The sequence below is a fragment of the Microtus oregoni genome, unplaced genomic scaffold, assembly GCF_018167655.1.
Source record: "Microtus oregoni isolate MIOR12 unplaced genomic scaffold, Mior012 000070F_ref0000104, whole genome shotgun sequence".
Taxonomy (NCBI): Eukaryota; Metazoa; Chordata; class Mammalia; order Rodentia; family Cricetidae; genus Microtus; species Microtus oregoni.
In genome coordinates, this window is record NW_024543977.1 from 1,896,214 (window position 1) to 1,911,962 (window position 15,749).

Consider the following 15,749-nt stretch of genomic DNA (forward strand, 5'->3'; position numbering starts at 1 on the left):
GGTAGTTGTTCCCTGTCAGAATACCTGACCTTGGAAGACACTGAGTAATTATGACACACTGCTGGAGCAGGAGATGTCACTGGATGTTCTCTTCCTTTGTCCTCGCAGTGGAAAACAGTCTTTTCAACAGCTGCACAGATGGCAGATACTGGCTTCTCTGAGGGTGACGATGATCTGTGTGTGAGGGATACATATAAAAGTTTCTCAAGACCTGCCCGGTGATGGTGTGAATGACCACTGAGGTTCATAAGAATAGCCCAAACGTCTGTGTGTATATAGGTGTGTATGTGTCTGTGTGTGTACAGTCTATGTGTGTATCTATGTGTGTGAGAGTGTGCGTGTGTGTCTATGTATGTGTGATACAGATTCAGCATTTACTCTGGGGGCCTGTTCCCTAAGAATAGCCAGAAGTGCTGTGTGTGTACATGTGTGTGTTTGTCTATGTGTGTGTGTGTGTCTGTGTACATGTGTATATGTATCTATGTGTGTTTCTGCGTTTATGTATCTGTGTGTGAGTGTGTATGTGTGTGTGCATGTGTGTGTGTGAGAGAGAGAGAGAGATACACATTCAGCATTTACTCTGGGGGCCTGTTCCATAGTTTTGCATTCTCTTTAAAAGGCCAAACCATCTAGCAAAGATTCTTTAAACCTTCTGACCCTCCCCAATGGGCTTGCAAAATGTATGAGTCGTACATAAATTGAACAAAAGATGGAGAATAAGTGGCAGCTAGGGAATAAGTGAGGAGCTGTGCCCAGGCCCTCAGAGTACTCCACCGCTGAGCTGTGCTCCTAGCCCCGGCCCAGGCCCAGGCCCTCAGAGTACTCCACCGCTGAGCCGTGCTCCTAGCCCTGGCCCAGGCCCTCAGAGTACTCCACCACTGAGCCGTGCTCCTAGCCCTGGCCCAGGCCCTCAGAGTACTCCACCGCTGAGCCGTGCTCCTAGCCCTGGCCCAGGCCCTCAGAGTACTCCACCGCTGAGCCGTGCTCCTAGCCCTGGCCCAGGCCCTCAGAGTACTCCACCGCTGAGCCGTGCTCCTAGCCCCGGCCTAGGCCCAGGCCCTCAGAGTACTCCACCGCTGAGCCGTGCTCCTAGCCCCGGCCCAGGCCCAGGCCCTCAGAGTACTCCACCGCTGAGCTGTGCTCCTAGCCCCGGCCCAGGCCCAGGCCCTCAGAGTACTCCACCGCTGAGCTGTGCTCCTAGCCCCGGCCCAGGCCCAGGCCCTCAGAGTACTCCACCGCTGAGCTGTGCTCCTAGCCCCGGCCCAGGCCCAGGCCCTCAGAGTACTCCACCGCTGAGCTGTGCTCCTAGCCCCGGCCCAGGCCCAGGCCCTCAGAGTACTCCACCACTGAGCCGTGCTCCTAGCTCCAGCCTAGACGACTCTTTCCATTGCCTTTGGTTTTAATTTCTTTCCTAAAGAATTTTAAAGGAAAATCGTGTTTTCTGACAAAGGGTGATAATGCACAAAAATCTTACTAAAACCAAAGAGGTTTTAGAAGCCAAGTTTACCTTGTGCTGATTACTTTCCGGTCTCTATCTCCAGCATGTCCCATGTCCACCTACCAGCAGGAGATGGTCACTCAGCATGATCTATGAAGACCCAGAAATTAAATCCTCCCTTACTCTGGAATGATATATATATATATATATATATATATATATATATATATATATATACATATATAACAGATTTTAAAAATCTAAAATTTAGTGATATGATTATTAGAATACCAGCAGCCAGAAATGTTGTTAATATTTTGTCCAATATACTTTTCAACTTTTGTCTATGAAACTCTGTGCATTTAGAGAAAAAGAAAAGGGAAAGTGGAGGAATCACAGCATAAGGGGATAAAGAGGGAGGAGAGAAGAGGGAGGGAGGGGGAATAGATGGATACAGAGGGACTGGCAGCAGCCGAGATACTTAGCCTCCTTGACATGGCTTCATGCTGTAAACCCTGCTCTGCCATCCCAAGACAGCGAAGCTTCTAGAACATGGTGGTTCCACACTGAAACTCTTAGCATTCTGTGACCTATTGTTTTCCTGGTGTTTTCTTTTTTTTTTTAATATTTATTTATTATGTATACAATATTCTGTTTGTGTGTATGTCTCCAGGCCAGAAGAGGGCACCAGACCTCATTACAGATGGTTGTGAGCCACCATGTGGTTGCTGGGAATTGAACTCAGGACCTTTGGAAGAGCAGGCGATGCTCTTAACCACTGAGCCATCTCTCCAGCCCCCTCCTGGTGTTTTCTTAATTAATTTTTTAGTCCTCTGTATGGAGATAGGCCTCACAGCTCAGGTGCTGTCTGCATTCTAAGGCCTTTGCTGGTTTTTGATTTTGTTGTTTTTTTTTTTTCCTCCTCACAGGAACGGTCCATGTTTCAGCTGGGAAGAGTCTGGGCACTTTGGAGGCCCCACTGCCTCCCAGCCAAGCCCTGCCTGCTGGTACCTCATCCATCCACATGAGTCTGCTTGACATGAGGCGGAACGTGGTTGAACTCAGACTCCAGCTCCAGCAGATGAGGCAGCTCCAGGTACCTCTCACAGATGTGTCCCTGTGTCTTAGTGGCTTGGGATCTGACTTTCTGCCCCCAACCCCATAGCCCCAGCTCTGCTGCGACTTCCCTGGGCCCCTTTACCTACCCTCTCTAGGAGCTAATTGAAGGTCCCACACATATGATCATAATAACACAGCTCCCTTGTTTACCTGTAAGCCTGGTCTAGAACCTTCCACTATATATATAGCCAGTGCATGACAGCTTCCTTTGGCAGTAAGTGCTTTACATGAGAAAAAGAACCTTCCAGCACTTGCTTTTTTAGAAGAGAGCGAGAGGAGAACTGCCCCATGGGGCATGCTACCAGTCAAGGTTGCCAGTTCTGTGTGGTGGAAGCCCGTCCCTGCTCCTCAAGAAATATGAGTTCAGCATAGACTCCTCCTCATCTTTACCACTGTGAGTTTAGCACAGAAGATGAATTAGTAAGGGTGAGGAAAGCTCCAGTGGGTGACTTGTTGAGCACAGAGCATCTGCGTTTTGTTCGGGTGCTGTGTTCCAGGTCTCCAGTGTCCTTCTCATCCCTGAGCTATAGGCAATCAAAGTGAGGGCAAAAATAACCCTTCACATCTCAGAGCTCTGTCAGCAAGCACTGACAACCTGATAAACTAAGCTATTCCAGCTCCTGCCTCGAGTCCTAAGGAGTTGGGATAGCACAGCACTGCCTGAGGTCACCTGTTTGCCTCCAGTGCAGCCTCGCCCTCCCTGTCTCTGACAAGGACTTGAACGTGGAGGACAAAGTCCTAGCTTGGGCTTTATGGAGACATCTCTTTGACCTCCTTTAAGAAGCTCACAATCCAAATATTATTGGAGTTGAACACACCCAGTAGCTGGGGCAGTCACATGGGCGGGTCTCCTCTACGGCTAGTGGAAGCAATTCCCAAATGGTGAGGTTCAGGGAAGAAAGGACTTTGAACCGCAGCTCTTCTGCACCCCAGTGGCATAAACCCAACATGTTCCACCACCTAATTAAAGCTAAGAGTGTGCGTTCCCACCAGTGTCTAGCAGTGGAAAGGGGGGAGTGGCAGCTAGAACCAGGCTGCGAGTCATACCCAAGTCTCTAATCCCAGCACTGGGAGGCTGAGGCAGTAAGATCATGAGTTCAAGGCCAACCTATACTGCAAAAGGAGATCCTGTCTCAAAATCACTTCTTCTAATTTTAATTAAAATGTAAAATAAGGGCAGCTGGTTTGGAAGACCTGAGGTCCCGGAGTACATGGTGAGGGTTGACAAAACACAGCAAATTGCTTAGTGCTCAGACAGCCACCATCCGCTCACTTTCTCTCTGTCCTAGACACCTGGAACATTTGCTGTATATTTATTTAAATACCCCCTGAGTCATGGCATCTGTGAAAGTCCATCTTGAATGAACTTCTCTTTGCCTTGCAAATTTATTTTCCATCTTATGTGTATGTGGGGAGGGGCAGACCTGGGTATATGGTGTATGAAATCCCCTCTGAGTCATGGCATCTGTGAAAGTCCATCTTGGGTGAACTTCTCTTTGCCTTGCAAATTTATTTTTATTTTATGTGCATGTGGGGAGGGGCAGACCTGTATGTGGTGTGTGCATGTGAGTATGCAGGCGTGTGCCCATGCACCTGTGCTCTTCACTTCACTGCTTTGAGACAAGGTCTCTCACTGAACCAGAAGCCATTTAACTTTTAGGATCCACCTGTCCCTGTCCTCCAGGCTGAGATCACAGGCCTGTGCAGCCATGCTTGGTTTTGATATTTGATATGAGTGCCAGAGATTCCAGCTTTGGTCCTCATGCTTGTACAGAAAGTATTCTCATGCATTGAGCCATCCCTCCGCAAAGAAAGGGAAGGGGGGGGATCAGAAATGTGGGGGAGGGGAGGATGAGAATGAGAATGATTTGATTCCGCCATGAAAGGAAGTGCTTCTGTGGGTGGTTAGAATGACAACTAGAATGTCTTCAGTCCTCAGTGTCCTAACAATGAAGTCACAAAGAAAGCAAGGAGAAGCAAAGGACTCGGCCCCTTTAGAAAGCAATTGCCGTTCAATTCCAGCCATCCCTAACCCTGTGGACTTAGACTCCCTGTTCTGAATGTTTTCAGTACTCCCAGAAAATCTGCAAATACAAGTCTGATATAAAACACTTCCATTTTCAAGTGTTAGAGAGTAATTAAGACTCAATTGTTTGGTGTTCCCAAGGCCAAAGGGCAGGACAGGTCTGTAGGTCAGACACACCTGTCACCTCCCTGTTTCTTTCCCAGTCTGTCTGGAGTCTGCTCCTTTAAGCAGAGACTTCCTGTGTCCTGTCATTTGCTCCCGAATAACCACAAGTGACTTAATATTAATTTTAAATGCTTAGCCGATAGCTTAGGCTTATCTCCAGTCAGCTCTTACAACTTAAATTAACCCATTTCTATTAAACTATGTGCTACCCCACCTGTGAACCTCCCATGTTGCTTCTTCTGCATCTGGCTTGAGACTCCTCAGACTCTGCCCTTCTTCCCACATTCTCTCTGCCCCGCAAATCCTGACCAGCTATCAGCCAATCAGCTTTTTATTAACAATGAGAGCAACACGTTTTCACAGTGTACAGAAGGGTTATCCCACAGCATGCCCCTCCTCACACTGCAGCTGCGTTTTAGCGCCATTGTTGTTTGGAAACTGTGTTCCTCATTGGACACCCCTATAAATCCCATGTTGTGGTGCCCTCACCCCCCAAACTGAATCTATCATTTCTATAGTAGGCACTAACTGTTCTCCACAGTGAGCAGCTCTTGGTTTGGGGACATGGGTGGCATTGCTTTATCATGAACACAAACAATCATCTTAGCTATTTCCTAAGCATTTGAGATGCAGTTGTTACTGTGGGTGTTAATGTTAACACCTTGGGTACATGGCATTGTTTGGTTCTGGGAGGGTTGGAAGAGATCTCCTACCACCTACCGCCCCGTCAACCCTCAAACCCACAGTGTAAAACTGTTGATTTCTTAACAGGGAAGTTCTTGACCAAGGCTTTAGCAATACTATCCTAGCCCTATGGGTTTCTTTATCCCTGGAGAACTGTTCCACTTCATTGGTTCTGTCTGGGAGCAAATGGACACAAGCATTGTGCTGTTGGGCACAGAAGTGTTAGCAGTTTCCAGAGCAGACACAGGGGGGAAGATATGTGCTTTGTTTTGTAACCTGGCAGCCTTCACAGCCTCATCTCCATCCAATCTTTGTATTCTCCGTGTCCCAGGCTTCCCTCCTCCAGGAACTTCTGTCTTTTCAGCCAAGGGAGTGTATTTAATACAAGAACAATTGAGAGTAATAAGCTGTGGCAGCCCCGATTCTCCTTCAGCACCTGCATTACCCTACACCTAATATGAACGCAACCCCAGTGTGATTATGAGTCCAGTACAGCGCTATCATTAGGGACATGCAGAACCCACTAGAAGAGTCTCAAAAGAACAAAAATGGAATTAGAAATTCCAATGTTCTTTGAGCTGTGTTATAAAATAGTGTAACTGAATGAACTCTTTTGTGTTTGGCAGCCTGCTTCAGTAATTAGATAATTAAATCATTGGAAAGTCTTAGACTGTCGCAGACTCTCACACGTGAACACTTCATTTCCAGAAGTGATAGATTCTTCTCAGGAATAAAATATGAAGCAGACACAAGGGTGATCAGATGGGAGAAAATGATGCCAGTGAGGCCACTGAGACAACCAGCTCCCTCGGTGTATGATGCGTTGGCTTTCAACATCACACGAGCTGGACAATTCATGCTCCACCCATACTGCCCACTAGAGTTACCTCCAGTGACTGCATTTTTGCCCTTCTCTGAGTTGAGGAGAGAAATGTATTCCTGGAAGAAAACAAGTTCTGTGGTGACCACAGTCAGGACTTCAGAAATCAAAAGAACGGATACATTCTACGGTTCCACATCATACATCACTTGTTTTCTTACCCACCCGTCTCTTTATCCGGCTTCCTGATAAGTTAAAAAAAAAAAATGGTGTTCTTCTGAGCTTAGTGTTACATGTTTAAGGTTTCTGGGAATCTGCGGGTTTTCCTCTGGTGAGGGAGGATCAACACTAAAGAAGAAACTGCTGTTCACAGAGCCCTGGGATCTGGCCTGACATAGGTCAACAGTTATCTTAATGTATCTCTTGTGCTAGAGGTTTTTATTTTCTGATGTCCAGAATTATAGTCAGGATAATGTGTGTCCCAGACGAAAGTACACCAACGTTTGGCCCTTGTAGGACAGACTGTTTCTCCACCCAGGCAGAAATGATACATGGAACCTATACAGAAGTTGACAGTTAAGTTACTAAACAATTTACCAAGGTCCAGTCAGATCTTCAGACAAGAGACTATCTAAGAGGCTGAGATGACATCCAGATACCATGTGTTCGTGACTAGGCGTTGCTGGTTTTATGAAGGTGGTTAGGAGTCATTCTGGTGTCTGGTTTTTAGTCCCAGACCCCCGAGTTTGTGGCATACCCACTGCTTAGTGTAACCAGGTGATTGCAGCATCTGGTGCTTTCTGTCAGCTGACCATGTTGTCAAGGCTGGCTTCACCTACCTTGTCAGGAATGAGCTTAGGAGGTACAGGGCTATTTTGAGGTAGTTAGGTTTAAGTGGTTTCCTACATTATTCATGAAGTTGACATGGATAACTCACTTGGCCCAATTAAAGATTTAGTGGCCAAGAACATTCTAAGAGTGCTTATAAAACCATCAAAGGCATTTTTAATAAGTTGTGTTTTCAGCTAAGAGGGAGTAGTTGCAGCCCCACTCACCATCCCATTGCTGACATCTAGAGAACTGGAAACTTGTTGAACATGACTTGTAGACACTGGACAACAGGGATCTTGGGCCTGGGTTGCTTAGAAGGATGGAGACAAGGCAGATGAATCCCGTGGCTGACCCGTGCATCTGCCTGGAAGCAATTTTCTTCAGATGTAATGCAGAAACTCCAGCAGTCTTGGGATCATCTTGCTCGGCTAAGGAGATAAAAATCAAGGTTCAAAAAGCTGAAGCAGCTTGCATTTATGAAATGGACTGCCAAATAGAAGAAATCTCTGTATAGAAAGGACTATGTTAATCTGTGGGCCAGCTATTGGGTAATAAACCAAGTATGTGTAAAACGACCAGACCTCTGGACCAAGTAAAGACTAGATAAACCAGCAAGCTAAAATCTCCCTAGAGACCACCCAGGCCTGGATCCGTTCAAGTTTTCACAAGAAAAAATGAAGAGGCCATATTGGATACCTCAGAATTAAGTACAGACTAGAAAAAATCGACATCCCAGTCACTGAACCAAAGTAGCCCTAGCATAAAGATCACCCTAGAGTCTCCCTACAAAAGATTACAAATAACCCTCTCAGTAACAAAATGAGCCACACACAACTGGCCTGTCAGAGAATACCCAAAATCTGTAAGGAAAACAATAAAAACGAATACTCCATGCCTAACATCCAACCGGTAGCTACTAGACAATGAATGATGGTTAAAAAAAATATGATCTATGAAAACTCAGCCAATAGAAGCCAACCAGAAGTGATGAAGATCGCTTACATCAGTAACAAAGACTTCAAAAGGCTACTCAAATTATTCTCACAGATTTAGAAGAAAACATGAACCAATGCTTTAAGCGCTTAAAGATAGAGCTTTTGGTACTGCCAAAAAAAAAAAAAGACACACAGTATCTAGATAGACTTAAATGATGAAGCACTGGCCAAAGAAAGCAATAGAAAACAGCAATAGAAACCATCCAAGAGTAAAGAAGAAATTACACTAAAATGTAGTGACCCATGGAGCAGTATTCAAGGGTCAATGTGGGAAGAAAGAGTGGGGGCAATTTTTCCAAACTTGATAAAGGTCATAAATCTACAGACTAAAGACCTAGTAAACACCCAGTCTGGTCATCAGAGAGAAAAGCACAACAAAGGATTCTGTAAACAGCCTGCTAGAAAACAAGGATCAATAGAAAAGACAGGCAGACTGGGGAGAAGCATTTCATACATGGAAACATAAATCAGGATTAATAGACACGTATCATCAGAAATAAGAACAGACAGGAAATAGTTTAAGGACATCTTCAAAGGCCCAAAAGGGGAAAAAAAATCTAAAGGGAAGGAAATTTAGTGCCCAGCTCCTCTTATGAAGTCAGTGTTACCCTGTCCTAGTTGTGATAAACACTGTCTAAAAGCAACAACTGCGTGAAGAGAAGGCTTACGTGTCCCAGTCCCAGTCCATCATGAAGGGAAGGCAAGGCAGCAACTGAAGCAGAGACAATGGAGGGGTGCTGCTTATTGGCTTGCTCTCCATGGCTTGCCCAGCCTGCTTTCTTATACAAATCAAGGACCACCAGCCCAGTAGTGACATTGCTCACAGTGGACTGGGACCTCCAACATCAATCATTAAGCAAGAGAAAGTCCCAAAGACATGCCCACAGGCCTACCTAATGGAGGCAGCTCTTCCATTGAATTCCACTCTTCCCAGATGACTCTAGCTTGTGTCAAGCTCACAAAAACTAACCAGCACATGCCCTAAAAGCAGTAGGAAAGTGACAGGCCAGTGGCCCTTGCGAAGACAAAGTTATCAAACCCTCAACAAAATAGTAGCGGGGCCGGCGAGATGGCTCAGCGGTTAAGAGCATTGCCTGCTCTTCCGAAGGTCCTGAGTTCAATTCCCGGCAACCACATGGTGGCTCACAACCATCTGTAATGAGATCTGGTGCCCTCTTCTGGCCTGCAGGCATATATGCAGACAGAATATTATATACTTAATAAATAAATAAATAAATATTTTAAAAAAACAAAATAGTAGCAATGAATTTAATGTATTAAAAAATAATTACCTCAAGTATACCAGAGTTCTTTAGCATAGAAATAGAAATTGTCATGTTCGACCCTATCAACAGAATAAAAAATACATAACCTCTCAGTAAATACAAGACAAGCATGCTGGAACTCACTGTCAGTGACACCAACACTCAGGAGTCTCTAGAGAGAAAGAACCTTCCTCAGCCCATAGGAAATGGTATTGCTAGTGAACCGTCACACATGATCCCAGGAAAACACAAGAACCAAGTAGACGGAAATCACCTTTCCCTTCTGTTTAGCACTGAATATTACCGAGCAGAGCAAGGCTGGCAAAGAAAATGCAGATGTATGACAGCGGAACACAAATGTACTTGTCTCTCGTCACAGATTATCATCAGTTGCACGTGAAAGGGAATGACAAGAGTGCCTTTCGAACTAAGTGATTTGAACAAGATCACCAGAATCAAGTCAAGCTATAAAACATTTAGTACGTCCACACAAGGGAATGTCACTTTGGCCGTAAAGAGAACAGACGGCTGAAATAGCATTTGCTGCAACCTCAGCAGCCCTGGGCTGGGCTGGGGTGTGACTCAGGGGTAGATCAGTTGCCTAGCACACGCAAGGCCCTGAGTTCCACATCTCAGCACTGGGGCTGGGAGATCTGGATGAAAGAAGCCAGTTACAATGGACAACGTGGGATACCGTTTGCATGATGTTCTAGGACGGGGGAGCTGTTCTGTGATAGCAGAAATGCGGGTGGTTTTCTCAGGCTAGAGGTCGCAAACGTGGGGGATTGTGAAGGGGACTTTTAGAGTGACCCCAAAATGTCTCTCTCTTCAGTGGTGTTTCCTGGTGGACATATGTGTGAACCTGAGAAGCTGTCTTGGTGTGAGCGAGCGTACATTTCTTACTGCTTGAATACTGTCCCTTCTCAGAACTGATGCTCCTTCATAACTGAAGGGAAAACCTACAAACCTTACCATGCTCTCCGGCACGGAGAAAGACCAAGAGCACATCTGTGGATCAAAAGCTTGCCCTCTGCTTTTCTTTCTGCTCTCTGCTGGGATGAACCAGGGCATGTTTGTGGCCAGGAGGTAATGACAGCAACAGGCAGGATAGGCGAGGAGAGGAGAGGGAAATAGACTAAGAATCTAGCTAGTTGGGCATTCCTCCCTTCAGGAAGTGCCCCCCCACCCCCGCAGTGTCATAATAAATTCCGTGTCTGTACTCTCCCCTGACTCCCAAGGAGACTCCCAGAGCCCAGCACTGAGGAACAGCCCATCCTCCTGCTCTGCTCTGGTAGCACAGGAGCTCACTGACGCATTATGTGGAATTGTCTTCCTCCAGGATGTCCATCACTGTGTCAGAAATGCTGTGTGTGCCAGAAAGTAGGCCTAGAACAAGACTCATGTCTAGACAGAAGAGCAGTTCTAGAGATGGGATAAAATGACCTGGTTCTAACCCTGATTGGGCCTATAACCAACAAATGAGCCTCAACAAGTCACGTGACCTCTGTGAGGGACCTATTTCCTACCTTCCAATTTCAGTGGGAAGGCCCTCCCAGCAATAATTCCTATTTTGATAGCCATTTTAATGTCTGCTGCTAATGAGATTATGGTGTTACTTGAGCTTGTTTCGTCTGGTGTGGCCAGGAGGGTAATGGCAGAGGGCTGGGCCCTAGCTCATGACACAGTGATACTGTCTCTTCTTTCATGAGCCCCTTTCTTAGACCATGACACTGTCCTTGGTGGCAAAACACAGGCACTCAGGTAGTCAAAAAATTCCCGATGCTCAGTTTGCCTCCCAGTTAAATTAGCCGCTTCTCTCACAAGCCTTCAGGCATTCATAACCTTGACAACTCTTTAATAGTGTACGTCTTTGTGTCTTACACGGCCATCTCCACTCACTGTGCCTCCCCCTCCCAGACAGAGCTCCGCGGAGCTTGTGTGATCTCCACTCACTGTTCCTTCCCCTCCGAGGCAGAGCTCTACGGAGCTAGCACCATAGCCCTAAATTTGAGCCGAGTTTTTCATAGAAGGCCGTGTTACTGTTTATGTTTCGTTGACCTATACAGTGTTGACCACAGCGTCTGTAGCACAGGCTGAGCACAAGGCTCACCTGAGCTGGCCGGTGTTACTCCCTAACTTAACCACTTAGAGAACATTCTGGGTTTTCCACTGCTCTCTGTTAGTTATCAAGATGGCTGCTTAAGTTCATTTGTTCAAAAGCTGATATCAGATCCTCTTTCTAGAGAAGAAATTAACAAGGAGGTGGGAAGACCATTTCAAGAGGTAAAGATATGTAGGTACAAGGTCACTGTGGCAGAAAGGACCTTGGTGAGTCAGAAAGACCAGAGGATGTTGGTGTGAGCACCTGAGAAGAGACGAGACACTCGGGAAGGGCTGTCTCAAGAAAGGACGGGCCAGAGCGATCCACAGCAAAGGAGGCTCATGACTGCTGTGCACTGACTGATTTCAGAAGTCCACGGAAAGGACATTAGCAAAGCTGTGTGAGCATGGCTGGGTCACAGAGGTCACCAAGAGTGACCCACTTTTACTGGCTCCCTCCCAGATACGACCACAGGCTCCACCCCCAGGTTCCTGCTCTCTGATAACAATAGCTGGTGTGTACTCAGAGTTAGGTTTGTACCAGAGTCTTCTCTAACCATGTTTTTAAATTGTCTTACTAAATCCTCACAATCAGGCAAAGGCACTGTCCTGTTACCACACTTCCTTTCTAACAGTCATGGGAACTTGTAGCATCCACGGCCATAGTCTCTTTAGCCAGTAAGAGCCACACAGAATCTTGCACTGACGTTGGGACCCAGTGGTGCTTATACCTGTGACCCAGCTTATTCTTTACTTGGGTAATGGAGACCACAGTGAAGCTCTGAACAAATGATACCATGGTCAAACCGTCCTTCCCTTCAGTGTGAAGATACAATGGGGCCGATGACAACAGCATCCCCACCCTGTGAGGTGATAGCTTGTATTGGAGAAGGGTCCAGAAAACAATTCAAACAACTGAAGGACTCTGGTGTTTCTGGGGGACGTAGGGATAACGTAATGAATATAATGGAATCGCGGCTGCTGAGGCTGAGGGAAGATGGTCACTTCCCAGACGTATGAAAGACTCATTGCTGTGCCCCAAGGATGCAAGTGTTGACAAGTGTCTTATGACACCTGACTGCAAACATGCATGCAGTCTGCTCCATGAGATGAAAAACCAGTGAGCTCTGAAAATTGTATGGGAATTATGGGCTTACGTTCACATGCGGTCTTTGCCAAATCCAGTGAAATTAGTGAATTTCCAAGAGCCTTGGTCTCCTCTGGACTCATTATCACTGTCACCATCAATACTGAGAGCCACATGGTAAGGAGCTATGACTCCATGGTATTGAGACACGGAGCCAAACAAACCAGAGAGCACAGATTCACTTTTAAAACACATTCTGAAAAATTCCTGTCAAGAGTCTCACGTAATCCTACCAAGGAAAGCAAATCCAAAATCATCAGAGAAAAGTAAAACAGAGGGCAAGAAAGTCTGGATGGCTGCCGTGGTCTATAGGGGGCTAAGGATTGGGGTTGATTGGTCTACTTGGCTCTTCTCTATAAAACCATGTCCATCAGAGTTTGCAGTGTGTGTGTGTGTGTGTGTGTGTGTAACCGTAGTGGAAGAGTAGAAAAGATTTTACCTTTTTTTTTTTTAATTATTTATTTATTTATTATGAGTACAATATTCTGCCTGTGTATATGCCTGCAGGCCAGAAGAGGGCACCAGACCTCATTCCAGATGGTTGTGAGCCACCATGTGGTTGCTGGGAATTGAACTCGGTACCTTTGGAAGAGCAGTCAATGCTCTTAACCACTGAGCCATCTCTCCAGCCCAGATTTTACCTTTTTGATAGACACAAATTGAAGTTCAGCTGTCAGTTGCCTGCTGAAGCTCAGCAGTTCCTCAAGGAAGCGATACTGTAGCCAGGCCTTGCTTTCTTGTCTTTCTTACCAAAATAAAGATTCAGCTGTAGTTTTTCTCTAAGCCTGTTTCTGAAGACTGCAAGGCACTCAGGCCTCACGATGGCAGACAGGCGAAGCCAATGGAAGCTGATTTCTTTTGTCCCGCAGCTGCAGAACCAGGAGATTCTGAGGGCAATGATGAAGAAGGCTGAGCTGGAAATCAGTAGCAAAGTGAAGGAGACAATGCAGAGACTGGAGGACCCGGTGCAACGCCAGCGCACCTTGGTGGAGCAGGAGAGACAGAAGTACCTCCATGAAGAGGAGAGGATTGTCAAGAAGCTACGGTGAGTGCTGGCCACCTGGGAAGAAAAACTGTTTACAGGGTGCTCTTCTTAGTTGGTACTGTCCTCCTCTTTATCTCTGTGTACATCAGAGATCTGCTGGCCCTGGTATCTGTGGTTCCAAGTGTCCCTCTGCTAAGTCCTGGGAAACTCTACTGTCCCCATGGCAACATGTCTCTTGACCAGGAAAGTGTGGGATATCTGTAGAGAAGGGGTTGGGATTGGCAGGAAAACTGGGGACAAGGTGATTATGACATCTCATGCTTGAATCGTTCCATTCCTATTTGCACGGCACCTTCTATAGACCATACTCCTGCTCTGGAGACTTGCTGCATGTCTGTCTGGGCTGTGCATAACAAGATCATGGGAACCCACAGTAAAACAAGAGTAGCAACTCCAAGGAAGTGTCCTCTGATGGACTTCTAGTAAGAGTCAGAAGAGGCCAGATTGCTTGTGTGTGACTTCATCCTTAATATGTGTATACCTGAGCTCTGGACTGCCTCCTGCAGCTACCCTAGCTCCCTCCAGTTTACCTAGAGGAAAGGAGTCCTATCACCTCCTCAGTGACCATCCTCTGCCTGCTCCACGAGGGAAGGAACCAGGAGGCACAGTCGCTAATCACTTGCTGCCACCTAGTGGTCGTGTGTTTCTCAGCACTCTAGCCTCACTAATCTTTTTTTTAAAAAAACAAAAACAGCTTTTTCTCAAATTTGCAGGCAAACTGAAAGGATGCAAACACATGGGGGAATGAGTAAAGATGCCTGGACAGATTGTTTTTGTTGTTTCAAGTGGAAGAATGTAACTTAGCTCTGTTGGAGTTAGTATCTGTACACACACACACACACACACACACACACACACACACACCGGAAATCAGATCTTATGTGAGTGCTAAGCCATAAGAAGAGAGGCAATCATTAATGGTAGGACTATCAGATACACTAGAGGTTATCTATTAGGGAGTTTTGAGGTCGGTTTTGCTTTCTCCAAAGGACATGTGACAATGTCGAGGGACATTCACGTGTGTCACAAATGACTGGAATTTGGGGCCGTTTGCTATTAGCACTCAATGGGTAGAGGCCAGGAACACAGTGTAACATTATTCACTGCACAAGACAGTCCTGCACTAAAAAAAATTATCTGGTCCAATATGTCAGATACCAAAGCTGAGAAACCTGATTGTCTGATTTCCTTCCGTTGGAGTAACTGGCTCATGCCGCCCCTGCACACTGCCCGCTTCCATTTCTAGTCTATCACCACTTTCTTCCCTCTGTTTTTCTCTCCCTCCCTTCCTGATCACCAAGTGTACTCATTGCTCCTTTGGCTGGCATGAGTACCCTTGAAAATTAAGAATATCTTCCGCAAACCACATGCCTCTCCCCTCAGCACACACACATCACTGGCCAACCTGGGCCTCAAGTGACAGGCAGAGGAGAACCTTCCTGAAGCTGCCTTACACCTCTATGCAAGGTTCCAAAACAAAGTACCATCTACTTCACTCCCTCCACCTCCATGGAAACCCAAGGTGGAGCTGGGACATGGAAGGGCGTGCCCTGCTCCTTCACCTGCCCTTCCTGAGACCCTCTGTGCTCAGTTCCTCTGCTATCTGACCCCCTTCCCAACAGCGAACTGGAGGACTTCGTTGAGGACTTGAAGAAGGACTCTTCATCCACTGGCCGCGTGGTGACGCTGAAAGATGTGGAGGACGGAGCGTTCCTCCTGCGCCAAGTGGGGGAAGCTGTGGCCACCCTCAAAGGTGAGGCTTCTGCAGGAAGGGAGGTTGGAATCATGTTTCCTGGGATGTGTAAGAATCTTCAAATATGAGCCTGTCATCCCAGCTATTCAAGAGGTTGAGGCAGGAGGATACCTTGAACTTAATTGAGACCAGTACAGGAAAATAGTGAAACCTTGTTTCAAATAAATATTTAATAAATAATCTTTCAGAGAGTGAAAGATTGAGTTGGGACTTCTTAGAGGACCCTCAGAGAGGGAGCTGAAGATGGAAATTGAGTGATACAATTAAAAATGTCTGTTCACTTTTACTGCACCTGACAGACATACCAATTCTTGAAAATGACCCTAACTTTCAGTTGACCGTATCCATAATATACAGGGAA

The 15,749-nt window shown here is 46.3% G+C and overlaps 1 protein-coding gene across 19 annotated transcripts in view; it reads left to right on the forward strand.

Annotated features, from left to right (window-relative positions):
* The window catches only part of Kiaa1217 (KIAA1217 ortholog), an 818,936-nt gene that overhangs the window by 780,980 nt on the left and 22,207 nt on the right, over positions 1 to 15,749 (forward strand). For all 19 annotated transcript variants that reach the window (XM_041641628.1, XM_041641627.1, XM_041641635.1 and 16 more), the window contains 3 exons: positions 2,368 to 2,534; positions 13,460 to 13,635; positions 15,258 to 15,388. In XM_041641628.1, coding sequence (XP_041497562.1) covers positions 2,368 to 2,534; positions 13,460 to 13,635; positions 15,258 to 15,388 — 474 coding nt within the window. The remainder of the gene's footprint in view (positions 1 to 2,367; positions 2,535 to 13,459; positions 13,636 to 15,257; positions 15,389 to 15,749) is intronic.